We start from the raw sequence: 26827 nt of genomic DNA, 5'->3' as shown, positions 1-26827 counted from the left end.
AGTGAATAAGTCGGCTCTGAAAAGATTCTGGCAAACCATCAGGCGACTCAGAAGGGGAAAGCAGTGTGCCACTAGCACTGTATATAGTGGAGATGGTGTGCTGTTGACTATGCCTGGAGACGTCACTAGGCAGTGGAAGGAATACTTTGAAGGCCTTCTCAATCCCACCGACATGTTCTCCAGTGAGGAGGCAGGGTCTGGGGACACGGGAATAAGCTTGTCCATTACTGAGGCCAAAGTTGCTAAGGTAGTTAAAAAGCTCCTTGGTGCCAAGGCTCCAGGGGTGGATGAGATCTGTCCAGAGTTCCTCAAAGCTCTAGATGTTGTGTGTCTTGGCTGACACGCCTTTTCAACATTGCATGCACATCAGGGGCAGTGCCACTGGATTGGCAGATTGGGATGGTGGTGCCTCTTTTTAAAAAGGGGGACCAGAGGGTGTGTTCCAACTACAGGGGAATCACACTCCTCAGTCTATGCAGGGGTACTGGAGAAGAGTCCAGCTTACAGTCGAACCTCGGATTCAGGAGGAGCAGTGTGGGTTCCGTCCGGGTTGTGGAACACTGGACCAACTCTTCACCCTCTCCAGGGTTCATGGAGGGTTCATGGGAGATTGCCCAACCAGTCCACATGTGCTTTGTGGATTTGGAGAAGGCATTCGATTGTGTTCCCCGGGGTATTCTGTGGGAGGTGCTTCGGGAGTACAGGGTACATGGCTCTTTGCTATGAGCCATTCAGGCCCTGTACAAACAAAGCAGGAGTTTGGTTTGCATGGCCGGCAGTAAGTCAGACTCATTCCCAGTGAGAGTTGGACTCTGTCAGGGCTGCCCTTTGTCACCGATTCTATTCATAATTTTCATGGATAGAATTTCTAGGCGTAGTCAGGGGATGGAGGGTGTCCAGTTTGGTGACCTCAAGGTCACATCGCTCCTGTTTGCGGATGATGTGTTCCTATTGGGGACATCAGGTCATTAACTTCAGCTTTCGCTGGATCAGTTTGCAGCAGAGTCAGCAGTGATGCGGGCTCTTTACCGGTCTGTTGTGGTAAAGAAAGAGCTGAGCCATAAGGTAAGGCTCTCGATTTACCTGTCAATCTATGTTCCCACCCTCACCATCTGGTTAGGATGCCTCCTGGACGCCACAGGCAAGTCCAACCTGGAGGAGACCCCGGGGAAGACCCAGGACACTCTCTCGTGACTATATCACTCAGCTGACCTGGGAGTGCCTTGGAACCCCCCCAGGGGAGCTATAGTGGAAGTGGCTGGGGAAAGGGAGGTCTGCGCCTCATTGCTTAGGATGCTGCCATCGTGACCCGAATCCTGGAGAAGTGGAAGATAATGCATGGCTGGATGGATGGAGGGAGAGTTTAGTAGTCAAATAGTATAGTATTGGACATAGCAATCTGTGACATTTAGATGCAAAACAAAATAAAATCCTGTAACAGATCACTTGAACATTTTAAAATGAGAAAAGCATTCTATATAAAAAGATGTAAAGCATAAATAACAAACTAGAAGAAATAAATGTTAAGAAATGTTAAAGTGTGAGTTTTTCACCGTTTTCTCCCACAAAAGACCAACAAGACTGAACTAGGTTAAGGTTAGAACACCACCTTGTGGTCATTCGATGTCCCATTCACACAGCACATCTCAACCTCTCCAGATCTTTTAATAAAGTGATGTTTAGTCAAGGCTGCACATGGTCAGCTGAAGTGAGCTGAATCAAGTTAACTCAATTAATATGAGCAATTCTGAATGCCTTGACTATGACAATGACAAAGACAAAACGTTTCAGTAGAAAAGTTTATTTTCATATTTAAGCTATAACCCTCCAAAGACAAAGGCACACTTGACATGATAAATCAAGTATATTTTAATATTGTACATTTCTTATTCTGTACATTCAAGTACCTGTGCAGTTCACTGAATATTTTGAAGTTCATTTCACATGACCATTTTTCTTTCTGGCTGTGGATTAATACTTCTGGCTTATGCCGCAGGTAGCAACTGTTGAACACAATACTACAATAATGTTGTAATACAATTAATATTAAGGCACAGTGTATTCCAAGAATATTAACAATTACAGTTCTATGGTAAAGATTTATAGTTACTTATCTTTTTGTAAACAAGACTCGGCAAACTGACCCGAGAATAAAGTAATGGAGAGAGAAATGAAAACACAATAATGCATCTCCTGTTATTGAAAGAACTTCTACCAGTACTCACCCTTCTAAGCACTTCAGAGCCAGTATGCATTTCACAACAACCCCTGCATAAAATGGTCCTTAAACACAGTTCATATATATCAACTGCACCAGGACCTGGGCGAAGGACCTGAAGTGCGCATGCGCGAACGTGCATGCTGCCTGTTACAGTAGCTCCACTGCAATTTCCCCCTGGGATCAATAAAGGAATCTGAAACAGCTAAGTCTCACCTTACAGTGGTAGTTTACCACAATTTTCCTTTTTCTTTAAATTAGCATCAGGCAAAGTACTAGACTAAACACACATTTGCCTCAAACTGTGTTTTAAAAGTATAAAAATACAGACAAAACTCAGGTTTCAATATAGCTACTGCTACTGTTTTTAGTTATGTAATATATTTTGGTCCATTTTTATAAATAACAAGATTTCACATAGAATCAGAAGGCACATAGGCAAGTCCATGTGAGATTACATAACTAGACATGGTTTTACACAAAAGCGTGAAGAGAGAAGCATGCGTGATGTTAATTACTTGTTGGCTACATTTTTGGCAAAATATTTTGAGCTGAGCTTCTGTTTTAAGTGCTAGTATTTTTTGCAATTTGGTAAAGTTCTTGTACCTCATGAAAAAAAAAACAATACAGAAACCACAAGTTTTCCATGGTTTCACTTAGAGATGAAGGAGCAAGATAATACAGTACAATGGGAACAGATATATTACTCTAGTCTTTGGAGTTGTGTAGCAGTGGAGTTCTTTCATTGTCCAAAGTGCTTGCGACCACAGCTCTGCAGGGTTGGCTGGTCCTGTTACTGTTAATCTATGAACATGGAGAGAAATGGGTGAGGTTATATTACATTCACATTTCAATGACTTGCAAACACTTGCTTTTTCATGTAGGGTTTTTTTATGAAAAGAAATGGAAAAGGACAAAGGTTTGCACCTGTAAATGCATAAAAATATTATAAAACTGAAAAATGTGGAAATAAAACACAGTGAATGGAAGATGATGTCATAATGCAATAATCCATTAGGATTCATTGCTTTCATTATCTTAACTTTATGCATATTTACAAATATTACATTTATAAATAGTTAAATGCTAAACACTTTCTTAGGTACAGCTGCCTGGTATCTACACTCATCATGAGTTTTAGGTGCACTTTGTAGTTTTACAATTACACAATTACAGATTATAATCTGTTTCTCTCCATAATTCATTAGCCTTTCATCAATGGCTAGCACCACCACAGGACCATCATCGGTGTATTATTTGGGTGGTGGATCATTCTCAACACTGCCTTAACACTGACATGGTAGTGGCATGTTAGCATGTGTGTTTGCTGCACTGAGTGTATCAAAGCAGTGTTGCTGGAGTTTTTAAACAACACCATGCCACTGCTGGACAGAGAATAGCGCACCAATCAAAAATATATCCAGACAACAGTGGTGATTCTGTGAAGGTCCTAACCACTGATGAATAATGATGATTTAATAGGAACACTATACCCATTCTGGGTATGGCTTCCCTTTACTCTCAAAACAGCCTCAAATCTTCCTGGCATGATTCTACAAGATATAGGTAATATACCTTTAAGATTCATGTCTATTTTGACATGATTGCATTATGCAATTCCTCATTTGTCACGATTGGCCCCTCTCAGTCCTGTCCATGTGTTCGTGCTTTGTTTTGGTCTAGTTCCCATGTTCTTTGTTTTGGTTGGTCTTTGTTGTTTGGATGTTTGATCATGTTGGGCGTATTGTATTTTCATGGTGTTTGGTTCTTGTTTGAGGTTCTGTGTTCATTTTGTCATGTCTGTCCCTCCTGCTCTCCGTATTGGCTATTTGAACATGGACTGTTTTGACCATAACCCTGGATTTTGCCCATAATAAAAGTAGCTTATCTCAGCATATGCGTCCACCTCCTCCTCCATGTTACACCATTTGTCAGGTATACTTTCATGCTGCAAATCTCCTTTTCTACTACATCCCAAACGTATTGTAATGGATTCAGATCCAGTGACTGGGAAGGCCACTGACTTTTGCTTTGTAATATGGGGCATTATCCAGCAACACACACACACACACACACACACACACACACACACACACACACACACACACACACACACACACACACCTTTAAACCTTTAAAGGGCTTCATATATTTTTGAGTGGGAAGAACCTATTAGATCCTTCATATATTTTATTTTTATATGGTTCAGTGTCATTTTAAGGGTTCGTCATAAAACCTCTACATTATGTGGAGGTTCTTTAAACTTGCTCAAGGGGTTTTTACTCCTACACATCTCATTTACAAAAGCCATCTGCTGAAAGGTTCTTCAGGGAACCAAAAGAGGTTCTTCTGTGGCACTGCACAAAGAACCTTTTCTGGCACATTAGTTGTAGGTGCATCACCAGCGGAAACAGAAGTAAAACTAATGTAGGTGCACGTAATAAAGTAGCCAATAATATGTATTCCAATAAGGATATCTTTTACTTGTATTTCATTTACAGTGAGGAAAATAAGTATTTGAACACCCTGCGACTTTGCAAGTTCTCCCACTTAGAAATCATGGAGGGGTCTGAAATTTTCATCTTAGGTGTATGTCCACTGTCAGACATAATAATAAAAAAAATTTCAGAAATTACAATGTATGATTTTTTTAATAATGTGTGTGTTACTGCTGCAAATAAGTATTAGAACACCAGTGAAAATCAATGTTAATATTTGGTACAGTAGCCTTTGTTTGCAATTACAGAGGTCAAACGTTTCCTGTAGTTTTTCACCAGGTTTGCACACTGCAGCAGGGATTTTGGCCCATTCCTCCACACAGTTCTTCTCCAGATCAGCCAGGTTTCTGGGCTGTCACTGAGAAACACGGAGTTTGTGCTCCCTCCAAAGATTTTCTATAGGGTTTAGGTCTGGAGGCTGGCTAGGCCACTCCAGAACCTTGATATGCTTCTTACGGAGCCACTCCTTGGTTATCCTGGCTGTGTGCTTTGGGTCATTGTCATGTTGGAAGACCCAGCCACGACCCATCTTCAATGCTCTAACTGAGGGAAGGAGGTTGTTCCCCAAAATCTCGCAATACATGGCCAGGTCATTCTCTCCTTAATACAGTGCAGTCTTCCTGTCCCATGTGCAGAAAAACACCCCCAAAGCATGATGTTTCCACCCCCATGCTTCACAGTAGGGATGGTGTTTTTGGGATGGAACTCATCGTTCTTCGTCCTCCAAACACGGCGAGTGGAATTAAGACCAAAAAGTTCTATTTTGGTCTCATCTGACCACAGAACTTTTTCCAGTGACTCCTCTGGATCAACCAAATGGTCATGGGCAAACTTAAGACGGCCTGGACGTGTGCTGATTTAAGCAGGGGAACCTTCCGTGCCATGCATGACTTTAAACTATGACGTCTTCGTGTATTACCCACAGTAACCTTGGAAACAGTGGTGCCAGCTCTCTTCAGGTCATTGACCAGCTCCTCCTGTGTAGTTCTGGGCTGATTCCTCACCTTTCTTAGGATCATTGATACGCCACGAGGTGAGATCTTGCATGGAGCCCCAGTCCAAGGGAGATTGACAGTCATGTTTAGCTTCTTCCATTTTTATAATTAATAATTACTCCAACAGTTGATCTTTTTTCACCAAGCTGCTTGGCAATTGCCCTGTAGCCCTTTCCAGCCTTGTGGAGGTCTACAATTTTGTCTCTGGTGTCTTTGGACAGCTTTTTGGTCTTAGCCATGTTAGTAGTTGGAGTCTTACTGATTGTGTGGGGTGGACAGGTGTCTTTATGCAGCTAACGACCTCAAACAGGTGCATCTAATTTAGAATAATACGTGGAGTGGAGGTGGACTTTTTAGAGGCGGACTAACAGGTCTTTGAGTGACAGAATTTTTGCTGATTGACAGGTGTTCAAATACTTATTTGCAGCAGTAACACACAAATAAATTATTTTTAAAAAATCATACATTGTGATTTCCGTATTTTTTTTTTTAGATTATGTCTCTCACAGTGGACATGCACCTAAATTTCAGACCCCTCCATGATTTCTAAGTGGGAGAACTTGCAAAGTCGCAGGGTGTTCAAATACTTATTCTAAACAAATAAGTAAACATTCTAAACAAGCTAGCATCCATGCTGGAGCACTGGGCAGTTCCTGCATTGACCGGTTCCTTCACCCCAAGTGTGTGAAGGAGCGCTATCGCAGGTCCTTCCTTCCTGCTGCTGTGAGACTGCTCAACCAGCACTGCTCCCAATAGACCACACACATATACAATATACACACATACAGAATGCGAACATTCCTCATTGTGCAATATGTTCCAAGTGCAATACAGATTTCTAAGCAACTCTTATTTTATTTTAAGGATTATCTTATCTTATTTTCCTCACTGTAGATATAAATGTTTTCAGCCAAAAAAATGTGAAATCTGAAATGGTTCTGCAATTCCAAAATAAAGATTACATTTACTTTTCAGCATGTATACTCATCGGCCACTTAATTACAAACTTGTAGCTCTGCCTTACACTAGTACAGTTATGTAAATCACATATCAACCACACTTATAGCATTTCACCACTTTCAGAAATCTGACTACAGAGCCGTTCTTAGCTAGATATTTCTGGGCAGGAAGACTGATGTAACCCCAGCTACATCACTGTGCCTGATACTCTTGTACCAGCACCACACACCATCAAGTCAGTATCAGTGGTGTATTGAGAACAGTCTACAACTGAAATAATCTGGTCAACAGCAGTCCTGTACTCAGAAGCTGACCAAATAAATGGGGTAGACAAACCACGCAAGACAGTAGATCTGCTTCTGTCTGTATTTGTACATCATACATCTGTTCTGTGCAAAACACTCAATTTATTTTCATTTCTAGTCAAAACAGCCATTAAGTAAGTTATTCATTTTTCAGTGTCAGGAAAACTCAGATTTAACAGATAATTTAAAAGAATACACAGAAGCCTGAACAACTCAGTATTAGTGTCTCTACCCTTTACCTTTACTATAGCATCCATTCTTTTCAGGAGAACTGTTTTCAGTTTTTCAAAGACACCTGCAGGGATATTTTTCCACCTCCAAAGTTGAGTCTTAGAAGTAGATTGCATTTTCTGCTTCTCTCAATCCAAACAATCCCAAAGTACAAATTTGGCCTCACCAAATGAAAGGTATTCTCTGATGTTTGCACAGTACAGAGTGTAACCCATCTGCTGTCATGCACAATTGTTCAAAATAATCCCAAAACACTACAAGTTAATTGTTTGAACCATTCTGCTCGAGATTGGCACTTAACCCCTCAGTATGCTGCAGGCCTCACCCTGTGAGCAAGTCAGTCATCACTGTAACTGTGAAGTCAGTCAGTGATGAGACAAAGAATGAAATGGTAAAACAGAGCAGTTGCAGTGACTTTAAATAACACATCTGTGTGTTAACTGTTTCTTTGTGCAGCCTTAGGCCTTTACAAGCAGCTAAAAATGGAAGAAGAGTTTGAAAAGGAGGCATATTTCAACAAAACCCACCTGTATCTTTCATGCTATATTTTTCGGTCTGCCTCTCATTGGTACTTGAGTCGTGTTTTGTGTCTTTTACGCTTTCCTAAAAGAATAATCAGAACTGGTTTAAAAATTGTTGGGAAGACATGCTTTTAAGTGGTCCTTCACCTGATCATTACAAAGATTGTAAAATTGTAAAATACAATGGACGGTAATTTTGTCTCACTCTCCGTTTAATTGTGTGGGTGATTAAAAGTTGTTACAGGACTTTCTACAAGAGTGCCGTTTTTACAGGAAGAATGTGCTGAAGCATGCAAGGTGTGTAGACAGCGGAGGTGGGGATGAACAGAGGCATGCAGGTTGCTTAGATTATGCAGTGATTAAATCATGTGCCTAACAGGAGAGTTCTGATCTACCTTTTGACTTACAGTCAGATTAACAGGACATATGAGGACATTCACTGAAAAATGATCCAGTGAAATTTGAAAGATACAGCTAGATTTCAACTTCCAGGTTAACACAAATCAGTTTAATCAACATTTAAAAAAGACTGGCTTAAATAAAAGCTGACCCCCTTGTCTTCTATGACTCCACATGCGTTCCTTTTCTTCTGTATCTGTAAAACATTATGCAACCATTTCCCTGCTTTCGAGTGAATTACAACATTAATAGTTGTTTACTGCAGTTGTGTAACATTGATGGCAGCCACAAAAGTGAAAGTGATGGGAAACGAAAGGGGATTACTCATAACTTCTGGGCACCCTGGTCAAATAAATTTTTTTAAGTGAAAAGTATGTTATCTACAGAGCCCCACTGGTGACATCCTGTATAAATAAAAATAATGTATGGCCACGACGTAGTAAGCCACAAACTCTTTCTCACACCTTTCTAAGTCGTGGCCATGCATTAGGACCTCGTTCCCACTTGTAAATAAGGTGTGGTCACACATTTTTATTTATACAGTCTGGTTATTTATATTGGTGATACAGTGGTCACCAGCGGGGCTCCGTAATCATCTCTACAGAGAAAACACTTTAAATTTAAAAAAGAAAAAACAAAATGTGGCCTTATGTACATATGGCACATTTAATTTATGTTATGTTTTATTTTTTGCCATGTTAAAACAAACAAACAAACAAACAAATAAATAAATAAATAGCAATTACACAGTAAAATAAGCAAAACAATTCATTATATTCAACTCTCTATAGAGGAAATGGTACCTTTTTCCACTTAAATCCACAAAACAAAATGTAACTTGACCAGGGGTTTTAAAAACTTTTGACTGTACCACACTAATATAAGAATATACCAACTGATGCATCTGTGCACTTAAATAAAGGGAATTCATGCAAGTGTTACATTTTGGGGAGGTGGGGTCAAAAGAAAAAAAACTATCACATGAGAACTTTCATTAGATCATCCACTATAACTTACCTTAAAATACAAACACTTGACATCATTATAAGCATATAGAGTAGGGCTTGACTTACATGAAAATTGTGTGATCAATACTAATTTTAATGAGCTTAAAATTCAGATAACTAAATATACACCAATCAGTCATAACATTACAACCACCTAGTTTCTACTGTCCTTTTTATCAGCTCATAGTGCCTGTTCTGTTTGGGTGGTGGATCATTCTCAGCACTGTAGTAACACTGATGTGGTGGTTTGTTAGTGTGCGTGTTGTACTGGTACAGTTGGATTTGACACAGCAGTGCTGCTTAAGTTTTTAAATACTGTGGCCACCCACTGTCCACTCTATTAGACGCACCTGCACTGTTGATCCACCCTGACAATGTAAAGCCAGAGACGACAGCACATCTCTTGCTGTACAGTATGAGCTAATCATCATCTAGTCCTTCATCAGTGGTCAGCATCAGGATGCTGCCCACAGGACGCTATTGTTTGGATATTTTTGGTTAATGGACCATTTTCAGATCAGCAGTGACACTGAGGTGTTTAAAACCTCCAGCAGCACTGCCGTGTCTGATCCTCTCATACCAGCAAAACATACCACCAGTGTTAGTGTTGAGAATGATTCACCACTGAAAGAGTACCTGCTGTGTGAGGGTGAATGGGGATCCTGACCACTGAAGAACAATGCAAAAGGGGGCTGTGTGTATATATATATATATATATATATATATATATATATATATATATATATACACACACACACACACACACACACACACCCTAATGTTCAACAGTTTGGAATCACTTTTAATACTCACCATTAATCACAATTAATCATTTTTAATCATTTTTATATATAATAATGACTGATTCAATGTTGACTTTGATTTTAAATATTACAAAATAAAATAACACAGCAAATGATAGTGTTAAACAACGTACCTTTTTGCTCAGTATTAAAGCCACAGCTCCGATGATGCACCCCAGTCCAAATCCAATGACAATGTACTGCATATACTCCATTACCATGGGTAAAATCACCAGGTTTGTACGAAATGTGTTGAGTACAGGACCATCAATGTAGCCACTCTGAGAAAGAAGACAATTTATTAGCGTAATTCAGATATAATGACGTCCCCCCACCAAACAAACAAACATTTTTTTTTTAATCATGAAACATATTTTACTAAAAAAATCTTATGGGTTACATTTAATCTGCACTGTGTCTCAAAAGGCTCTAGTCTATACTTCCACCATTTTTTGTTTGTCCTGATGTCAACATACATCAAAATATGGCAAAAATGTAAACGATTGCCATTCAGCAAAACAGTAAACACAACAAAAGCTCTTCACCAGATTCAAGTCAACATTTCATCTTTTACTTATGAACATTAACATAATTTTCAGAATCCAGACTACAGTACAGGACAAAAATGCCCAAATTTTGTATATTTTGGGGACCAAAGAGACAAAACAAAGCACAATTAAAGAAGCTAAGGAGATTTCAAATCACGTTTTTACAAATGTATTCTGTGACAAACTATATTTTATTATTAAGATTCAGAAAAATTACAGAGTAAATTTTGCATTTTATAAAAAAAAAAAAAAAAAAAAAAAAAAAAAAAAAAATTATCATTGGGTGAGGGAGCGGGATAAGGGTAACTTTCTGGTAGGCCAAATCACACTTCATGCCAGCTTTAGCCAGCCATCTTTTAGGAAGCTTTTGTTTCAATGGTCTTACTTTCATCAGTGAGAACTGTAAGGTGATTATCTTAACATGATATCAAAATGATGTGATAATCTTGTATGACTTACTTCTCCAAACCAAATCATTGGCATGACCACTTCAGCTATTTTGCCAGTTTCTCTAAAAATCAACAAAAAGATATCACAGGTTTTAACCTAAACAGCTTTGCAAAACTACATACTCAGAGATATGTACAGAGTTACAAAACTGTCATGGTCACTTGTGGTGCTGTACTTACGTTATTCCTGAGACCCGTTTCATAAGCAGATTCAACTGCAGCTTGATAGAGACATTCATAGGCACACCAGTCTCCTGTAAAGCATTAAAGAATGTCATGATCCCACTGCTTGGAAGACATAATGTACATTTAGGTTCAGCAGATAAATTAGTTTGAGTTTGTAAGATTTGCCCTCCCCAAAGGCTAATGACCCTACAATACATTTACACTATGAATGCTGGTGAGGCTCCCTCTACAAATATTAACAACAGAAAAATGACTAAGCAGAACTGATAAATGGATAACTATGCTCTGGTTGTTCAGATGTACACTAACTCCTGAGGAAACCATGGCAACATGTACAAAAGTCATGTCTACATAACTCATTTACCCTTCTTTGAAATCACAGCATGACCTCTGAGGTGAACACTATGTTTATCAGTGCCACCGATTTGAAAGTCAGTCACTAAAAGCTGTTACTGCAGCTAAGAGGGGGACAAACTCGCATCTGGATACAATGCATCTAGTCTAAAGTGTTGTGAGCTTTAAAAAAAAAAACCTGCTTTTTGTTGTGAACTTATTGTATGGGCTCATGGGCTAGACCCATCAGGGGACTCTTGTACTCTTGTTAAAAAAAAAAAAAACCTTCAAATTTACTAACCAATACACAAACACAATATATGCGCTATATATTTACATACATACTGCGTGCCCTTAAAGTGTGTGTGTGTTGGGGAGGGGGCTTATTAGAAAAATTAGAATTTTTTCTTAAAAAAAAAAAAATGTATGCATTACAAATTAGTGTCATCTGGCTAATGTCTCTTACAAGAAACAAACAGCACAGCAGAAAGGTAAAGTTGGACTGAAGAAAAGATGACAGCATTTTTTAAAAGAATATTGCCCATTTTTAGCTCTTACAGAGAAAAGTGTGCAGAGAAAGCCACAGCCTTTCTAACTGGAAAATGCTCAAACTGGGAGCAGTTACATAAACAGTGCATGATGGTGATCAGGGATCTTGCCTGGAGGCAGTTTGGTTATTTGTTTCTGGATCCTGAGGCTGGGACTGAGTTAAAGGCTGGGACTGCTACTCTGGTCTGCTCTCTGCTACTGTCTTGCTGCTGTTGCTGGTGGTGTGCTGATTGCTAGCTCTCTTTAATTTACTTCAATTTCTACATTTACCCCTGTTTTCTTCCTTTTTCACCCTTCATACTTACTAATCCACCTTTAGCCTGCTTCCACTTTGCTCTACCCACCTATTAATCCACTCTTAGCTCACTTTTACAGACTTCTTCCACAGGTTTGCTGGATTAGCTGTTTGCTGCTGCTGTTTGGTTTGTGTTAGTTTCTAATTTCAACTGAAACAAGGTGAGTGCTTTTTTGTCATGGCTACTGCTGGGTTTTTCTCTTGTTCAGAGTGTGGCATGTTTAGTTTAGACCCCTTCTCCACCGATAGTCATAATGATAGTGGTGTTTGTTCAAAGTGCAAGCTAGTTAACTGCCTGGTAGAGAAGGTGGACAAGTTAGAGCTGCGTATCCGGGGTTTAATAAGGGATAGACAGCAAGGGTCACTGTTAGCAGCCCCGGGTACACCAGGGAGAGCTAGTACCCCCTCGACTCCGGCCTTAGAGCCCCCACAGCAGGGCGAATGGGTAACGTCTCGGCGGCATAGTCGAAAGGCTAAGGCTAATGCTACTGCAAAGGCCACAGCCAGCCCACCTGTACACCATGCTCCCCCAGTTCACGTGTCAAACAGGTTTGCCCCGCTCAGTGAAGCACCCGCTGAGGAGCCTGTTAAAGGTACTCTGGTGATAGGAGATTCTATCGTCCGGCACGTGAAATTAGCTACTCCTTTAGGGGCACCAGCGGCTAGAGTTATCTGCTTACCGGGAGCCAGAGCACCGGACATTAGTGGCAACTTTAGGCTGTTAGCAAATAGGAGATATTCGAGGGTAGTTATTCATGTAGGGGCCAATGATATTCGTCTGCGGCAGTCTGAAGTAACTAAGGCTAATATTAATGAGGTGGTTAAACAGGCCCAGACGCTGTCCGAGGAGGTAATCTGTTCTGGCCCCATTCCAATGAGGCGTGGCGATGAAGCTTACAGCAGGCTTTCTTCGCTGAACCGCTGGATGTCCAAGTGGTGTACGGACAATCATGTGGGCTTTATAGACAACTGGCTAATGTTTGAGGGCAAGCCTGGTCTTTTAGGTAGGGATGGTGTCCACCCCACGTGGGATGGTGCTGCCTTACTTTCGTGCAGCATAGCACATAGTCTCTTAGTTAGTCGGCAGAGTAGCAGTAGCCTTAGAAGCTGCTGACAAACCGGAGCCGGGACCAGGCCGCAGACAGAGAGGCTTAACCGACCGTCTGTGAGCTGCAAAGAGACGTTACCTAGATACCAATGTATTCAGACTGTGTCTGTCCCCCGAGTCAAACATAAATGTCAAAAAACTCAAACAGTAAATCTAAATAACCTAACGTATATTAAACAATCATATCCAGACTGTAGCACTAGCACTTCAAAACTAAAGATTGGTTTACTTAACATAAGATCTCTAAATTCAAAAGCAGTAATAGTGAATGAAATCATAACTGATCAGAAATTTGATGTGTTGTGCCTCACTGAAACCTGGATTAGACCCGATGAATATTTAGCATTAAACGAAGCCACCCCTGCAGGCTATAATTATATACACAACCCCAGATCGTCCGGTAGAGGAGGCGGGGTCTGCATAATTTTTAGAAATTCCCTAGCTGTCAATCAGAAACACTATGATAATTTCACTTCTTTTGAGCTTCTTTACATCAATATAATTAATCCAATTACAAAACAGAATGCATTTTCTTTAATTAATATTTACAGACCACCAGGACCCTATGTAGAATTTTTAAAAGAATTTAGTGATTTCGCTGCAGATTTAGCAGTTTGTAGTGATAAAGTAATTATAGTAGGAGACTTCAACATTCATTTTGAAAAAGTTGATGACTCATTAAAAAAGGCTTTTGCATCAATTCTAGACTCAGTTGGTATTGCTCAAAATGTAACAGGACCTACGCATTACTGTAATCATACTCTGGATCTGGTTTTGACCCTGGGTGTTAGCATAGATAACCTAGATATTCTTTCTCAAACCTCAGTAATCTCAGATCATTATCTTATTTCTTTTAAACTTCATCTTAGTCATAATATACGTACATCCCCCAGCTACTCTATGAAACGTTCAATAACGCCCTTTACCGCTCAACAATTTACTGATAACCTTCCTGATTTATCAACCATAGTGTACTCTCCAGGTAACCCAGCAGAACTAGACAAACTAACTGATTGTTTAGAAAATACCTTCCGGTCTACTTTAGATGGTGTAGCACCACTTAAACACAAAAAAGAGAGACAGAAAAAACTTGCGCCGTGGTATAACGACCAAACTCGTACTTTAAAGCAATTAGTACGAAATTTTGAGCGAAAATGGCGATCAACCAAACTGGAAGTATTCCACTCTGCTTGGAAAGACAGTATTGTTGAATATAGAAGAGAAATTAATAAAGCCCGCTCAGAGTATCTGGCCTCTCAGATCGAGATTAATAAAAACAACCCTAGAGTTCTCTTTAGTGTTATTTCTAAACTGACTAAAAATCAGGCAGGTACTGATCCTCAGATTCCAGCAATCCACACTAGCAATGCTTTTATGGACCATTTTGATAATAAAATCGAAAATATTCGGGACAAAATTCAACAGATAAATAGCACATCTTGTCTGTCATCTGGTGTGGCTGATATAGAACAAAATCCAGCTACCGAAGTCAGGTTGGAAGTTTTTAACCCACTACATCAGTTAGAACTGGAGAAAATTATCTCCTCATCAAACTGCACAACCTGTACACTTGATGCAGTTCCCACAAAACTATTAAAACAGGTATTACCAGACATAATTAAACCACTATTAACAATAGTAAACTCATCATTAAACCTGGGGCATGTTCCCAAAGCCTTTAAACTAGCAGTAATTAAACCTTTGATCAAGAAACCAAATCTTGATCCTAGTGTACTATCTAACTATAGACCTATTTCAAATTTACCATTTATTTCTAAGATTTTAGAAAAGGCCGTGGCCCAACAACTTGGCTCTTATCTGCAAAGAAACCAGATCTATGAAAAATTCCAATCTGGATTTAGGCCTCATCATAGCACTGAGACAGCTCTATTTAAGATAACAAATGATCTGCTTCTTGCCGCTGACCAAGGCTGCGTTTCTTTACTGGTACTTCTTGATCTGAGCGCAGCTTTTGATACAATAGATCATAATATCCTCCTAGAAAGATTAGAGAAAATGGTCGGTATAACTGGAACTGCCTTATCGTGGTTCAAATCATACTTGACCGATCGTTTTCAGTTTGTGAGGGTAAATAATATACCCTCCAATTATACAAAGGTTAGATATGGAGTTCCACAAGGCTCTATCTTAGGACCGTTATTATTTACGTTATACATGCTCCCCCTGGGCAAAGTTATTAGAAAACATAATGTTAATTTTCATTGTTATGCAGACGACACGCAGCTCTTTATATCAGCCAAACCTGATGACAAACAGAGAATAAAGAAAATGGAGGATTGTGTAAAAGATGTGAAATCATGGATGTCACACAACTTTCTTCTATTAAATAGTGATAAAACAGAAGTTCTTCTATTAGGCCCTAAAGCTGCTAGAAATAAATTATCACACCTAATGTTGAATCTGGCCGACTTCTCAGTCACACCTGGTTCAACAGCTAAAAATCTTGGCGTTATCATAGATTCAGATCTAGCATTTGATAAACACATATCTAATGCTACTAAAACAGCTTTTCTACATCTCCGTAACATCGCCAAGCTAAGAAATGCTTTATCCTTACATGACGCAGAAGAATTAGTACATGCCTTCATTACGTCAAGGCTAGACTACTGTAATGCGCTACTGTCAGGATGTTCTAGCAGTAACTTAAATAAACTTCAGCTAGTTCAAAATGCTGCAGCCAGGGTCCTTACTAAAACTAGAAAATTTGACCATATTAGTCCAGTCCTATCAGCTCTTCACTGGCTTCCAGTCAAATTCCGCATAGACTATAAAATTCTCCTGTTAACGTATAAAGCCCTACATGGGCTCGCTCCTGAGTATCTGAGAGACCTTATCTCCTATTATGAACCACCACGATTACTTAGATCACAGGGTGCTGGCTTCCTAGTAGTTCCCAAAATTCAGAGAAGCTCTGCAGGAGGAAGAGCTTTCTCTTATAAAGCACCCCAACTCTGGAATAATCTCCCCGATAATGTTCGGGACTCAGACACAGTCTCATTCTTTAAGTCTAGACTAAAAACTTACTTGTTTAGTTTAGCTTTTGGTAGTTAATGTTAATTCCCTTTAGATAAGGCTGCAGATCCAGGGGTTCATGGACATAGTGAATTGTGGGTAAACTGAGATGCTGGTGCTGCTGTCACTCACTACATGCAGTCACTCAGGTTTGTGGACGGTGGAGTGGGTGAATGCCAGTGTCTCAGGGAGCCTCCGTGTCTATGTTACCTTCTGGCTCTCTCCCTTTAGTTAGGCTGTTATATTCAGACCTGCCGGAGTCATTAGTCACACTCTGATAATTTTTTACATTTTCTGTTCTTCATAAATCCAGTCTAAACTAATTCCTAAATCTTTCCTTCCTCCGAGTTACTGACTGTCCACCGGTCCGGCCAAATACTGATGGATGTCCCACCCTCAAGTCCCCCTGTCCCCCTGATTGACCAGACTGATGGAAGTTTCTGGAACGCAGCTTCTCCACTACAGATCACATCCAAATCTATATGAACTCTAATTGTTTCCACTGTTGATTATACACACACCTGAATATATTAGAACTGCGTGGATGTAAAATTGACTTTTCAATGTTTAACTTATAAGTTGTCTGACCAGTGGTAGGATGGTCCCCCCTTTAGATGTGAGTCTTGGTCCTCCCGAGGTTTCTTCCTCCTCCAGCTCTGAGGGAGTTTTTCCTTGCCTCAGCGCTCACGGGGGTTCTGTATATTCTGTATATTCTGTATATTATGTTCAGTGTTTTGTCTGATTCTCTGTGCTGTGATTCCCATTTTTGTAAAGCTGCTTTGTGACAACATCAGTTGTAAAAAGCGCTATATAAATAAATTTGATTTGATTTGATTAAAGCACAGGCCCTTGGGCTGCATTTGGCCATGCTGTAAATTTGTCCCAGATGTCAGAGTCCTACAGAGGAAACGTTTCTGCAGGGACTTCAGGGACTGCCTGGCTCATCATGGAGCTTGTGAGAAGAAATATTAATTGACTTGGACTGAAATTACAGCAAGCATATATACAATGAAAAGTAGGGAACATCTTGATCTAGATTTTTTTTCAGAAGATGCCCCTAACACTAATGAAAGACAGCATGCCAACATTTAAGTCAGGTTTTCGCAATTCACTAAGATCCAGTTTGGCCCTTTACCTGCTAATCAGAACTCAAAGTGGATGGCCTTCTTATCATACAGTTATCTGCTTGCCAAAAGGCTGTTTAATATAAACAAATCTAGTCTACTGTGTCAGTCACTACAAAACAACACACACAAATTCTCTCAAGTTATATTCCAATTGAAGTATAATAGTCTGACCATGCAGCTCTTCTTCCTGCAGATGCAAGTCAACGTGTCCAGTTAACAATAATAATAATCTTAAAAGTTTGTTATTTATTGGTCATATTATAAAGCAATAGCTACGAAAACATTTTAGCTGATTCAACAGACTGGAATCAGAACCTAAGAGCAAAGTTTACAACATTACCCAATGAAATATATGGAATCTTCAGAGCTGTCAATTTGTTTATAATGTACCACTTGCTTTTGGAGGGCCCTCATAACACCATAAATGTTATGATAACTGCAATCAAGCCATGGTACTCAGGGCCATTTCCAATTAGCTTATCAGATGTCCTCACTGTTTATTGCAGGTACGTCTCAGTAAAGCATTAACCCCATCATATGACTATAAAATCAAAACCATAGACATGCACACAGAGGATTAACACAACTGCTCTTTAGAGCCCAAGCTAGGCCAATAAAATAATACGAGGGACAACACAGTTAAACTCACTGAAGACACAATACACAGCAAATCACAACTGTCAGCTTTTCTCTCTTATTGAAGCAAGTCTATAAAGTAAACGTGTTTGGAAAAAAAACCCAAAAAGAAACAAACACGTAGATAACACAGGTGAAGCCTACATTTACAACCAACAAGAGATAAAGCAGTTACAACTTAAGATTTCAAAAGCCATTGCAAATAACACTGAGTGATAAAGCCCCACTTTTTCATCCAAATGGTGAAGGTAAAAGTTATTGACTCTGCATTCTACAGGACTTTTTCCTCATGTTGTTCAATCACCCAGATTTATCTGTATAGCAGCCAGGTTAAAGAAAACCATAGTGCAATAGAAATTGTAAAATGGCAATAGTGTAAATGGCAACAGGAGCTGTTGTATACAGCTTTGGTTTTGTCATTGATCTTTGATCAGAGGGCTCTACATTCCCTACAGATACAGGTCCATTTGGAAGCTATAGAGATTCTGCTTGTGACTTCTTGTTATTTGCTGTCTCAATACTGTCTCACTTTTTGTACTTACTTCATTGTTGGTAATACCCAAAAATGCACCATTTTATAGTTTCCACTGTGTCTCTAAAACACAATGTTTGTTGGAAGGATAACTGACATTTTCTTAGAAAACATAAAATATAAATAATCAAAGCAAACTATGAATCCACAATCAAATAGAGGTGGCCTTGTCAAATAAATAGAGGTGCAAATTGGTAGCTATTAACTTTACAACTGAGCAAGATATTCAGCCTTTCAGAATGGGCAATAAAGCTAAAAGAAAAATTTTGCGACAACAGCTGTTGTAAAGATCGCTATATAAATAATCCTTGACTAAACAGCTGTATGAATTCTCAAAGAAGGAGTAGCTGCTAAGACGTGTTTTCTTGTGGTGAAGTCTTCCCACACGCCAGGCTTGCTGGTTGCCCATTGATGTTAGGACGGAAAATTCTAACAAGAAGCTGGTCAACTTTATCTCCACATTTTCTCAACACTGCAGCAGCTGACGCATTTGGGTGATGTATTTTCAAATGTATATTTAAACTAAATTATTCATTCAGTCTACCACTCTCTGCACATTACTGTTGTACTCAGTTGAGAAACCTTACCCTTCACAGTGCATAAGAAATTAATACTAGGATGCATGTTGTGTCACCTCTAGTAAACACATGGTTAAAATCCTATCAGGTAACAATCCATATGCAAGTCCAATGAGATGATGAGATGTAAACTGTAGGTCCTTTAAAATCTGTTGCTCTGATATTCACTTATTTTAAGAGAATAAAAATCAAGGGGATATGGTTGTATTACATGCATTAACAAAATTCTTCTTACAGGATGTATGTCAATGAAGAGCCCATGGTCCTCCTCATTAGGGTTAAGCCCACTGACTGTCTCCAACAGAGCAGGGTCAGCATTGTAGAAGTGAGGGTGGGAGATGAACACAGGAGATTCTAGGAGGAATAGCGTGAAAAATGTGATTATTTTTGCTTGGTTGCAAGGATTTTTGATTTTTCTGTGAAAATACAAAAAGATATACTGTAGAGAATTTAATTTGATATATGCAGTTTATAAGCCTCTTGAACGAATCCTAAAAGACACTGACTTTTTAATTACTTTTATACATCAGAATGGCATTGCATTTTTATAATATATATATATATATATATATATATATATATATATATATATATATATACACATATATATATACACATACTTAAAAAACACCAGTAGAGTGCAGAACTATTTGCATCACTATTTAGGGTAGTTTAGTTGTTGACAAAGCTAAAGCAACAGTGGATTTAGAATTTGTGTGTGAAATGTGCAGAATTGTGTGACTGCTAGAAAAACCCACAAACTGCTATTAAAAAGAGCTTGTGGGGTTTAAGATGGTTATATAAAGCTAGAAATGTACAGGGATATGCACAGGTACTGGAGTACTAGGTTAACTGTTTGAGGTGCAGTATTTAAATACCAAAATCACTAATGAGGAATTTATTATGTTTCATCACAGGAAGATGGAAAAATTATACAAAACATTTCAGTGCTCTCATTGGTAACAGAAGCGCAAAATGTTAGTTTCATGAGTATGTTATATTAAACTTTGCAAAAAAGTCCCTTAATATTAGAGCCAAGGTCGCGATTGTGATGTGGTAATTCTGCACCACATAGCGGTATGCAAGTGTTCTGCGGAATATTTCTGCTGCTTGAATTTCCTATCATGGCTCTGGTTTGTTATCATTCTTCCATCACCAACATGAGAATGCAGCATCAAATACAGCTCTCTTCTTTTTCTTCACTGCTTGTTTGATTTCACAACAGTTAAGCATATAACTGTTCATGAACTCTTACAGAAACGCAAACATTAAAATTTGTCGGAACGCACATCTCTAATGTGTATAACATCAGTACAAGGAAACTCACTGTGCCTGCAGGTGCTAACATTGAGAAGACCCGACTGTCTGCATGGGCAGAAACCTTCATTTGGAGGGTAATCTGAGCCGTTGGCAAACAGAGTCTTTGGGGCCACAAAACGGTACACAGGAATTCCTTTAATCATCCCTGGCCTTTGGTAAATCAGTTCCATTGACCTGAAAATCATGAAAGTAATTTTACTGTACTTGTCAAGCAAACAACATTTCAGTCAAGCACTGCTACATTATCCTAATAAAGGCTTCACAAATTAAGACATGACTAAAAGCAGCACAACATTTATGTTGTCAATGTTTGGTTTCAAACTGCATCCAACATGCTGCCCCCTCCCGATCCCTGACACTAATGCATCTGATCCAGCCAGTGACTAGTGAAGAAGTTCATTAGGTGTGACAGATTGTTGCTGGGACTAGACAGCTCAGGGGGGGTAGATATCTAGGACCACTGGTCTACATTAAACAATTTGACAGATATAAATTAGCTTTATTTTCCATGAATCCAAATTTATTATAAATTTAGCTTGAAATCTAGTGTAAAAGTGGCAAGTGATGTGCTCAGTGCTAATTCGTACATATTTCTGCATCATAAACAGGTACCCCACGTACCATCTGACTCCCACTATAATAAACTAAATCACAGATGATTACATTTCTTATTAAACTCCTTGTACTTAACTTTTCTGAATAACAACCTGACTGTCTGAAGGCCATTACAGAATGACATGTTGAATTCATATCTAAATCAGATTAAACAACCATATATACCAGAAAATATAGCCTGCTGTGCAAAAGGTTACACTCAGCAGGATATCATCTGTATGTACCTGCAGGCATCTGGGCTGTAAAATGGCAAAGTGGATTCTGTGGTCATAAAAGGAGGCCACATCTGACCTGCTGTTCCATTGATCATGTTGCACTGCTCAGAATTCCAGTAGTTCACCTGGTTCAGGTGCAAAAAGCAAAATATGAATTTTTTAGTTAAAGAATTGAATAGTCTGTGAGTAATGTCATAAATACTGTCAGCTGTTGCAGACCTGATGCTTTAAACTCACATGCTTCAGGCCATTCCAAGAATCCACTTTGTGAACTTTCCTGATGTCATCTTGACCAGTAAAGACAGTAAACAGTCCAGTGTTGGAGTTGTTGAACTATAATTGGACAAAAATATTAGATACAAACTATGTGAGAGAAAGGATTACTACATCAGCTTTATAGCATTTAAATACAATAAAATAGATGAAGTACATCAACGCTTCTCATCACACAACCAAACACTAATTGATTCATCATGACTGATTACTCAACTAATTGCACATCATTCAAAAACATTAGCAACCTCAGCGAAGAGTCCAAATTTCCCTTTGACTGGCAGCATGCCAGGGAAGTAGCTGTTGAGGAAGTCCACCAACTTGCTGTCGTAGCCCCACATGAGCTCACCAACTGTTTTAGTCAGGAAGGCACTTTCTTTAAAAGTCTTGAAAGCAGCACTTATCAACAACCGCACTGGAAAGGGCATGTTCTCCATCATCACTGATGCTCCCTAAAAGCCAGATAATCAAAAAAAAGTTAAAGGAATGGTTTGGGGAATATCGCTGAATTAATAAATTAAGGCCTGGAGAAATCAACTAGCATAAAGCAAACTGAAGAAGTAAGAGTGTGCTAACTGGCTCATGCAAGGTTTCATTCACTGATAGCCACTCAGCATTTTTAAAAGAAAAATCAATCATATGAGCAATTCCCAGCACTGAAGCATATTTTAGCCTTTTTTAAACCGTGTACCATAGGCAATGTTCACTGTCTTACCAGCACCAACATATTTGGAATGGTGACCACATCAGATTCATTGCCTGCAGACATGCTCTCCTCAAAGAAATATTGCCGATATTCTTGATAGGACACAGTTTTGTTGTCATGGAATGTGATATTGTCCTTCCATCGCTTCTCACTGAAAGAAAATAAAACAAAGAATTGGTGATTTGAAAATAACCTTTTTTTTCAACTGAATATCCACCAGACCTATCTTTATTGCATGGTCAGTTGCCATAGACAGTAATTTAAGAGAAGAGCAGCAAACCCACTGACTTGACTGAAGTATTACTTTAAATCTAAGGTTCAATAATCAATGTTACTGTTTTCAGATAGTCAGCCTCAACAAGTGGAAGTGCTTCAAATGCCAGGTCAGCATTAATGCATATTTAGAAAGCCATGACATAACTAGGCATATAGGCACGGGTTTGCAACCCCTAGACTGCAAAAGCTGCTCACGTGATTTGAGTATTATGAGAGGTAAAGGGGGCTTCCTCAAAAGTAGCTCACATGATTGTTATCCAAAACAGGAAACCACAATGGAGCTGTAGGGAAATGACAATGGACCCTATCCTTGAAAGCATCTGACTTCACATATGCTAAGTGACCACAATCAAAAAAAAGAAGTAGTTTTAGGAAAACAATAATAATAATTTGGGGGTTTTGAGTAAATACTTAAGTAATAGCTTTCAAAATGTAAAAAAGTATATATATATATATATATATATATATATATATATATATATATATATATATATATATATATATATATATATACACACACACTCACTTTATCTGTTTGCATGTTTATTTTCCATTCCCTTAAATACAGAGACCAGGGCTGTTGTGACTATTCAATTGAATTTGATTACTGGATTATAATAAAATATGACTGATTAAAATTGATCTTTTGCATATTTTAAATTGATTTTCCTCTCTCTCACAGTATAAAACACAGCAGCAACAGATAAACATTATCTGCACAAGAATAAAATGCTAGTTTTTGTCAATGGTGTGTTTTTCCAGTGTATTATATTCTAGAAACTGAATAATTGGTTATTTTTAATCCAACTTTATAAATGCCATATCTGGATAAACTTTGAATTGTAAAATTACTGAAAGCTGACAAAATAAATAGGAGGAAACAGTATTATATTTCCTATAAAACTTATAATCTTAAAATCTGCTGTTCAGAATTATTTAAAGTACTGAACTTTATGGAGAATGGTGGTGCAAAAGGTTGAAAAAGGAAGCAGATGTGCATTACTTCGGGACAAGATTAAACCAAACGTTTATGGTTTAAAAATTTGGGCTTGATGACTGTGCAAATGCATTTCAAATGAAAAGATAGAAATAAAAGCATGTCAAATGATCTCTTCCTCCAATAAAATTGAACAACAGCTTATCTTGTAAGCATGCATAATAATATGATTCTTACATTTCCAACTTAAGGAGTGTACATACACATACACACACACACACACACACACACACACACATACATATATATATATAAATAAATGTTATTTAAGAATTCCTAAAGCTGTCACTATATCTTACCACAGGGGGCCTAAGGTTAAATGTTTAATAGATTATAGCTTAGGTCATGGCAATCACTGTGAAATGTTACAGAGTAGGGTAATGAAAACGGACATCTGCTCCAATGAGTTTTTGGCATGGTAAATACCTACTATGCATGATGGACAAAAAAAAAAAAGAAAAAAAAATGATGATGAATGGGGTTCTTTTTTCTAAGCACTGAAGTGTTAAAATCAATGACACAAGTAGAGAGCTAGATCTCTTAGAAAACCAGACTCAATCTGTTACTAATGACACACAGACTATGTACAGATTTAAAATAAAACTACCTCTTTAAGGAGATTTCAAACCAGTGGTGACAAAGAAAACAAAAAACAATTTTGTTGCAGATACATGGGTGAATAATTATGATTCCAACATAGTGCTAATATTCTATAGGTATCAGACAATTTGTAGGGAACTGTAATTTTTTTTTCTTTTCAGTGATCAATGGCACTGTAGATATTTCCATAATTTTAAAAAAGCTGTAAAATATTATTAATGAGTGAAAACAATGAATGAATACAAGTTTCAGAAATATATTGTAAAATTAAAATTGTTTAATAATACTGGCAATTTTTCTTCACATTACAACATTTCATGTTTCCCAACATACTTTAAATTGTGAATAAACAGCGTACATTTTACATCTAGTTGATAATATTTCAGTCTACACAGTATAAGCTGTTATTGATAAAGAATTCTAAATATGCCAAGTGATTCCAAACTTTAAAAGGTGCTGTATATTTTTTAGAAAGGATGAATGCACACTAACAAAACTGATCACATAAACATTTTCACACTGCAAAATTGTCTTGCAATTAAAAAAACAAAAACAAAAAAAAACATTTCAGACAGAATCAGAAAAAGACAGATTCCAGCATATGCAAAATATCTATGAAATCTTCTTCATTCGTGCATCCCTAACTAAGCCAGATCTCCTTCAGAGCTTAAATGCACAAAATACAGGAGCACCACACGTACTAGAAACAGAATGTTTAATAAAAGTCACAGAACACACCTGTACACATATGGACCTCTTTGCTCAACCATGGGCTTCTCTCCTGCCAGTATCTCATCGGGGTTGAGGATGTTGAAGAAATAAATGGACATGAAGAATGGCACCGGAATGTCCTTCCACATAGTATAGGAGAGTTCATTTTTGGGATTGATTTCTACATTCTGTGAGACACACAGCAGTACATGAGAGATATATACAAAACATTTTTAGATAACTAAGCCGTGTCAATTTGATGTTAGCAAGGTGACTGACAAATCTCAGTGAATAGCCAAAGACATTTTGCATAAATTCGGAAAGGACAAACAAAAAGAAATCAAATCATTATACTACACACATACACACACAAAACGGGTAACACATTAGATTAGTGCAGTCTGTATGCAGTTTTGGTAATCTTGACATGAACACCGCGATAAATGAATGTAACACACGTGTCAGTAGAAGACCTGATTAACACTTTACAAAGAAACGGGTTACATAAGGTGACGTCCGTTGTGCCATGGAATAGACTGTTTTAAAGCTACCCCAACATCTACAAGGCATGAACGTCTAAAAGAACAGATTAAAGCTGTAGGTACACCGTTTGAGTCACAGTCTGTCTTTTGCAATCAACTTACCTTCACTATTTGATCGTCGATAATAATCGGACCCACGAACACGAGAACCGTCCCAAAAACAACTGCAAAAATCCCTACGACTAAAAGTCCTATCGCTATTTTAGACTTCGATATTGTCATAGCTGACCAGCGCAGAAACCACAAGTTGAATAAAAGGCTTGAACGTTGCACTTGCGGGCAAACGGCTAGGTAAGCTCCTTGATAGATGGCCTCTTAGTTTACAGTGAACAAAACTTGACTGACTGTATGCGGGTTAATCTACCTGCTTCCCCAAAATACTATCGTGTAAGTTCAGAGAACACTATAGCATTCAAACACGCAACTTTCAAAGCTCTAACCGGCTAACATAGCCCTTTTAAAAGAGAGCTTATGGCATCGTAGGTTAGGAGTCATGTTTATTATAACATAGCCCCGCCTTTAAACCAGGGATTTCTGGGAATTGTAGTTAAAGGTACAATGCCTTCGTTTCAGGCAGCAGTATAGCCTGGACCGGTTTTTGACCTATAAACAGCTGTCGCAAATCAATATGGGTCTGACAAAAGAGCAATATGTTAAAAAAAAAACACTTGTCCTCCACAATTTAAGATTTACATCATGACGCAAGAACAAGGACGAAGCAATATGCCAGTATTGTATTTTGCTAATTTGATGTCTAGTGTAATGTTACTCATGCATGAAACATGTTATACATGGATAAAAGATATGTGTGTCTTGCTGATGGTTTGAGCAGCTGATGAATGAAGGTATTATGATCCACCTAAAAGCTGTTGCTAAAATCTTTGAACATGTTGGGTTTAAGTCTAAGTAAAGTTCCATTTCTTACAAGAACTTAGAGTTACCTTCCTTTCCTCTGAGAACCCCTCATGATGCAATACTATGAAGTTTTTTTTATGATGTCATGACATTTTAGCCTGTCTCAAAATATATTAAGTGCTTAAGTACCCAATATTTGGTGAAAGTTTTGATTTCATATTAAACAAGTAAAATCAGGCCTATGAAAACCTGAAGCCACGCCTTCCCTTTCTGGACACGACCGTGCGCCCCAGCGTAGTCTAATATTAAATATAATACCTAAAAGTGCATGGTAGTGATTCCTTCTTTTGACCAACACTTTTATTTTGTCAGGTCATAAAAAAGTTGACCTTAGGCATCTTTGATA

The 26827-nt window shown here is 38.4% G+C and overlaps 1 protein-coding gene across 3 annotated transcripts; it reads right to left on the bottom strand.

Annotated features, from left to right (window-relative positions):
• Positions 1–1785: 1785 nt before the first annotated feature.
• Positions 1786–26078, bottom strand: scarb1 (scavenger receptor class B, member 1). Of its 3 annotated transcripts, XM_017693745.2 has the most exons (14): positions 25669–26078; positions 25052–25212; positions 22450–22591; positions 21983–22186; positions 21699–21794; positions 21471–21586; positions 20639–20805; positions 19547–19665; positions 11115–11188; positions 10945–10996; positions 10072–10218; positions 8279–8323; positions 7735–7810; positions 1786–3022 (listed from the first exon to the last, which is right to left on the bottom strand). In XM_017693745.2, exons 1-14 carry the CDS (start codon positions 25786–25788, stop codon positions 3018–3020), a joined length of 1524 nt encoding a protein of 507 aa, XP_017549234.1. In that variant the 5' UTR covers positions 25789–26078; the 3' UTR covers positions 1786–3017. The 3 variants fall into 3 exon arrangements, with proteins under 3 accessions (XP_017549234.1, XP_017549236.1, XP_017549235.1); XM_017693747.2 differs by lacking the exon at positions 8279–8323; XM_017693746.2 differs by lacking the exons at positions 7735–7810; positions 8279–8323.
• Between the last annotated feature and the right edge of the window lie 749 nt (positions 26079–26827).

Source organism: Pygocentrus nattereri, chromosome 18, assembly GCF_015220715.1.
Source record: "Pygocentrus nattereri isolate fPygNat1 chromosome 18, fPygNat1.pri, whole genome shotgun sequence".
Taxonomy (NCBI): domain Eukaryota; kingdom Metazoa; phylum Chordata; class Actinopteri; order Characiformes; family Serrasalmidae; genus Pygocentrus; species Pygocentrus nattereri.
The sequence above is the reverse complement of the archived record's forward strand: the minus strand, read 5'-3'. Positions and strand labels throughout refer to the sequence as shown.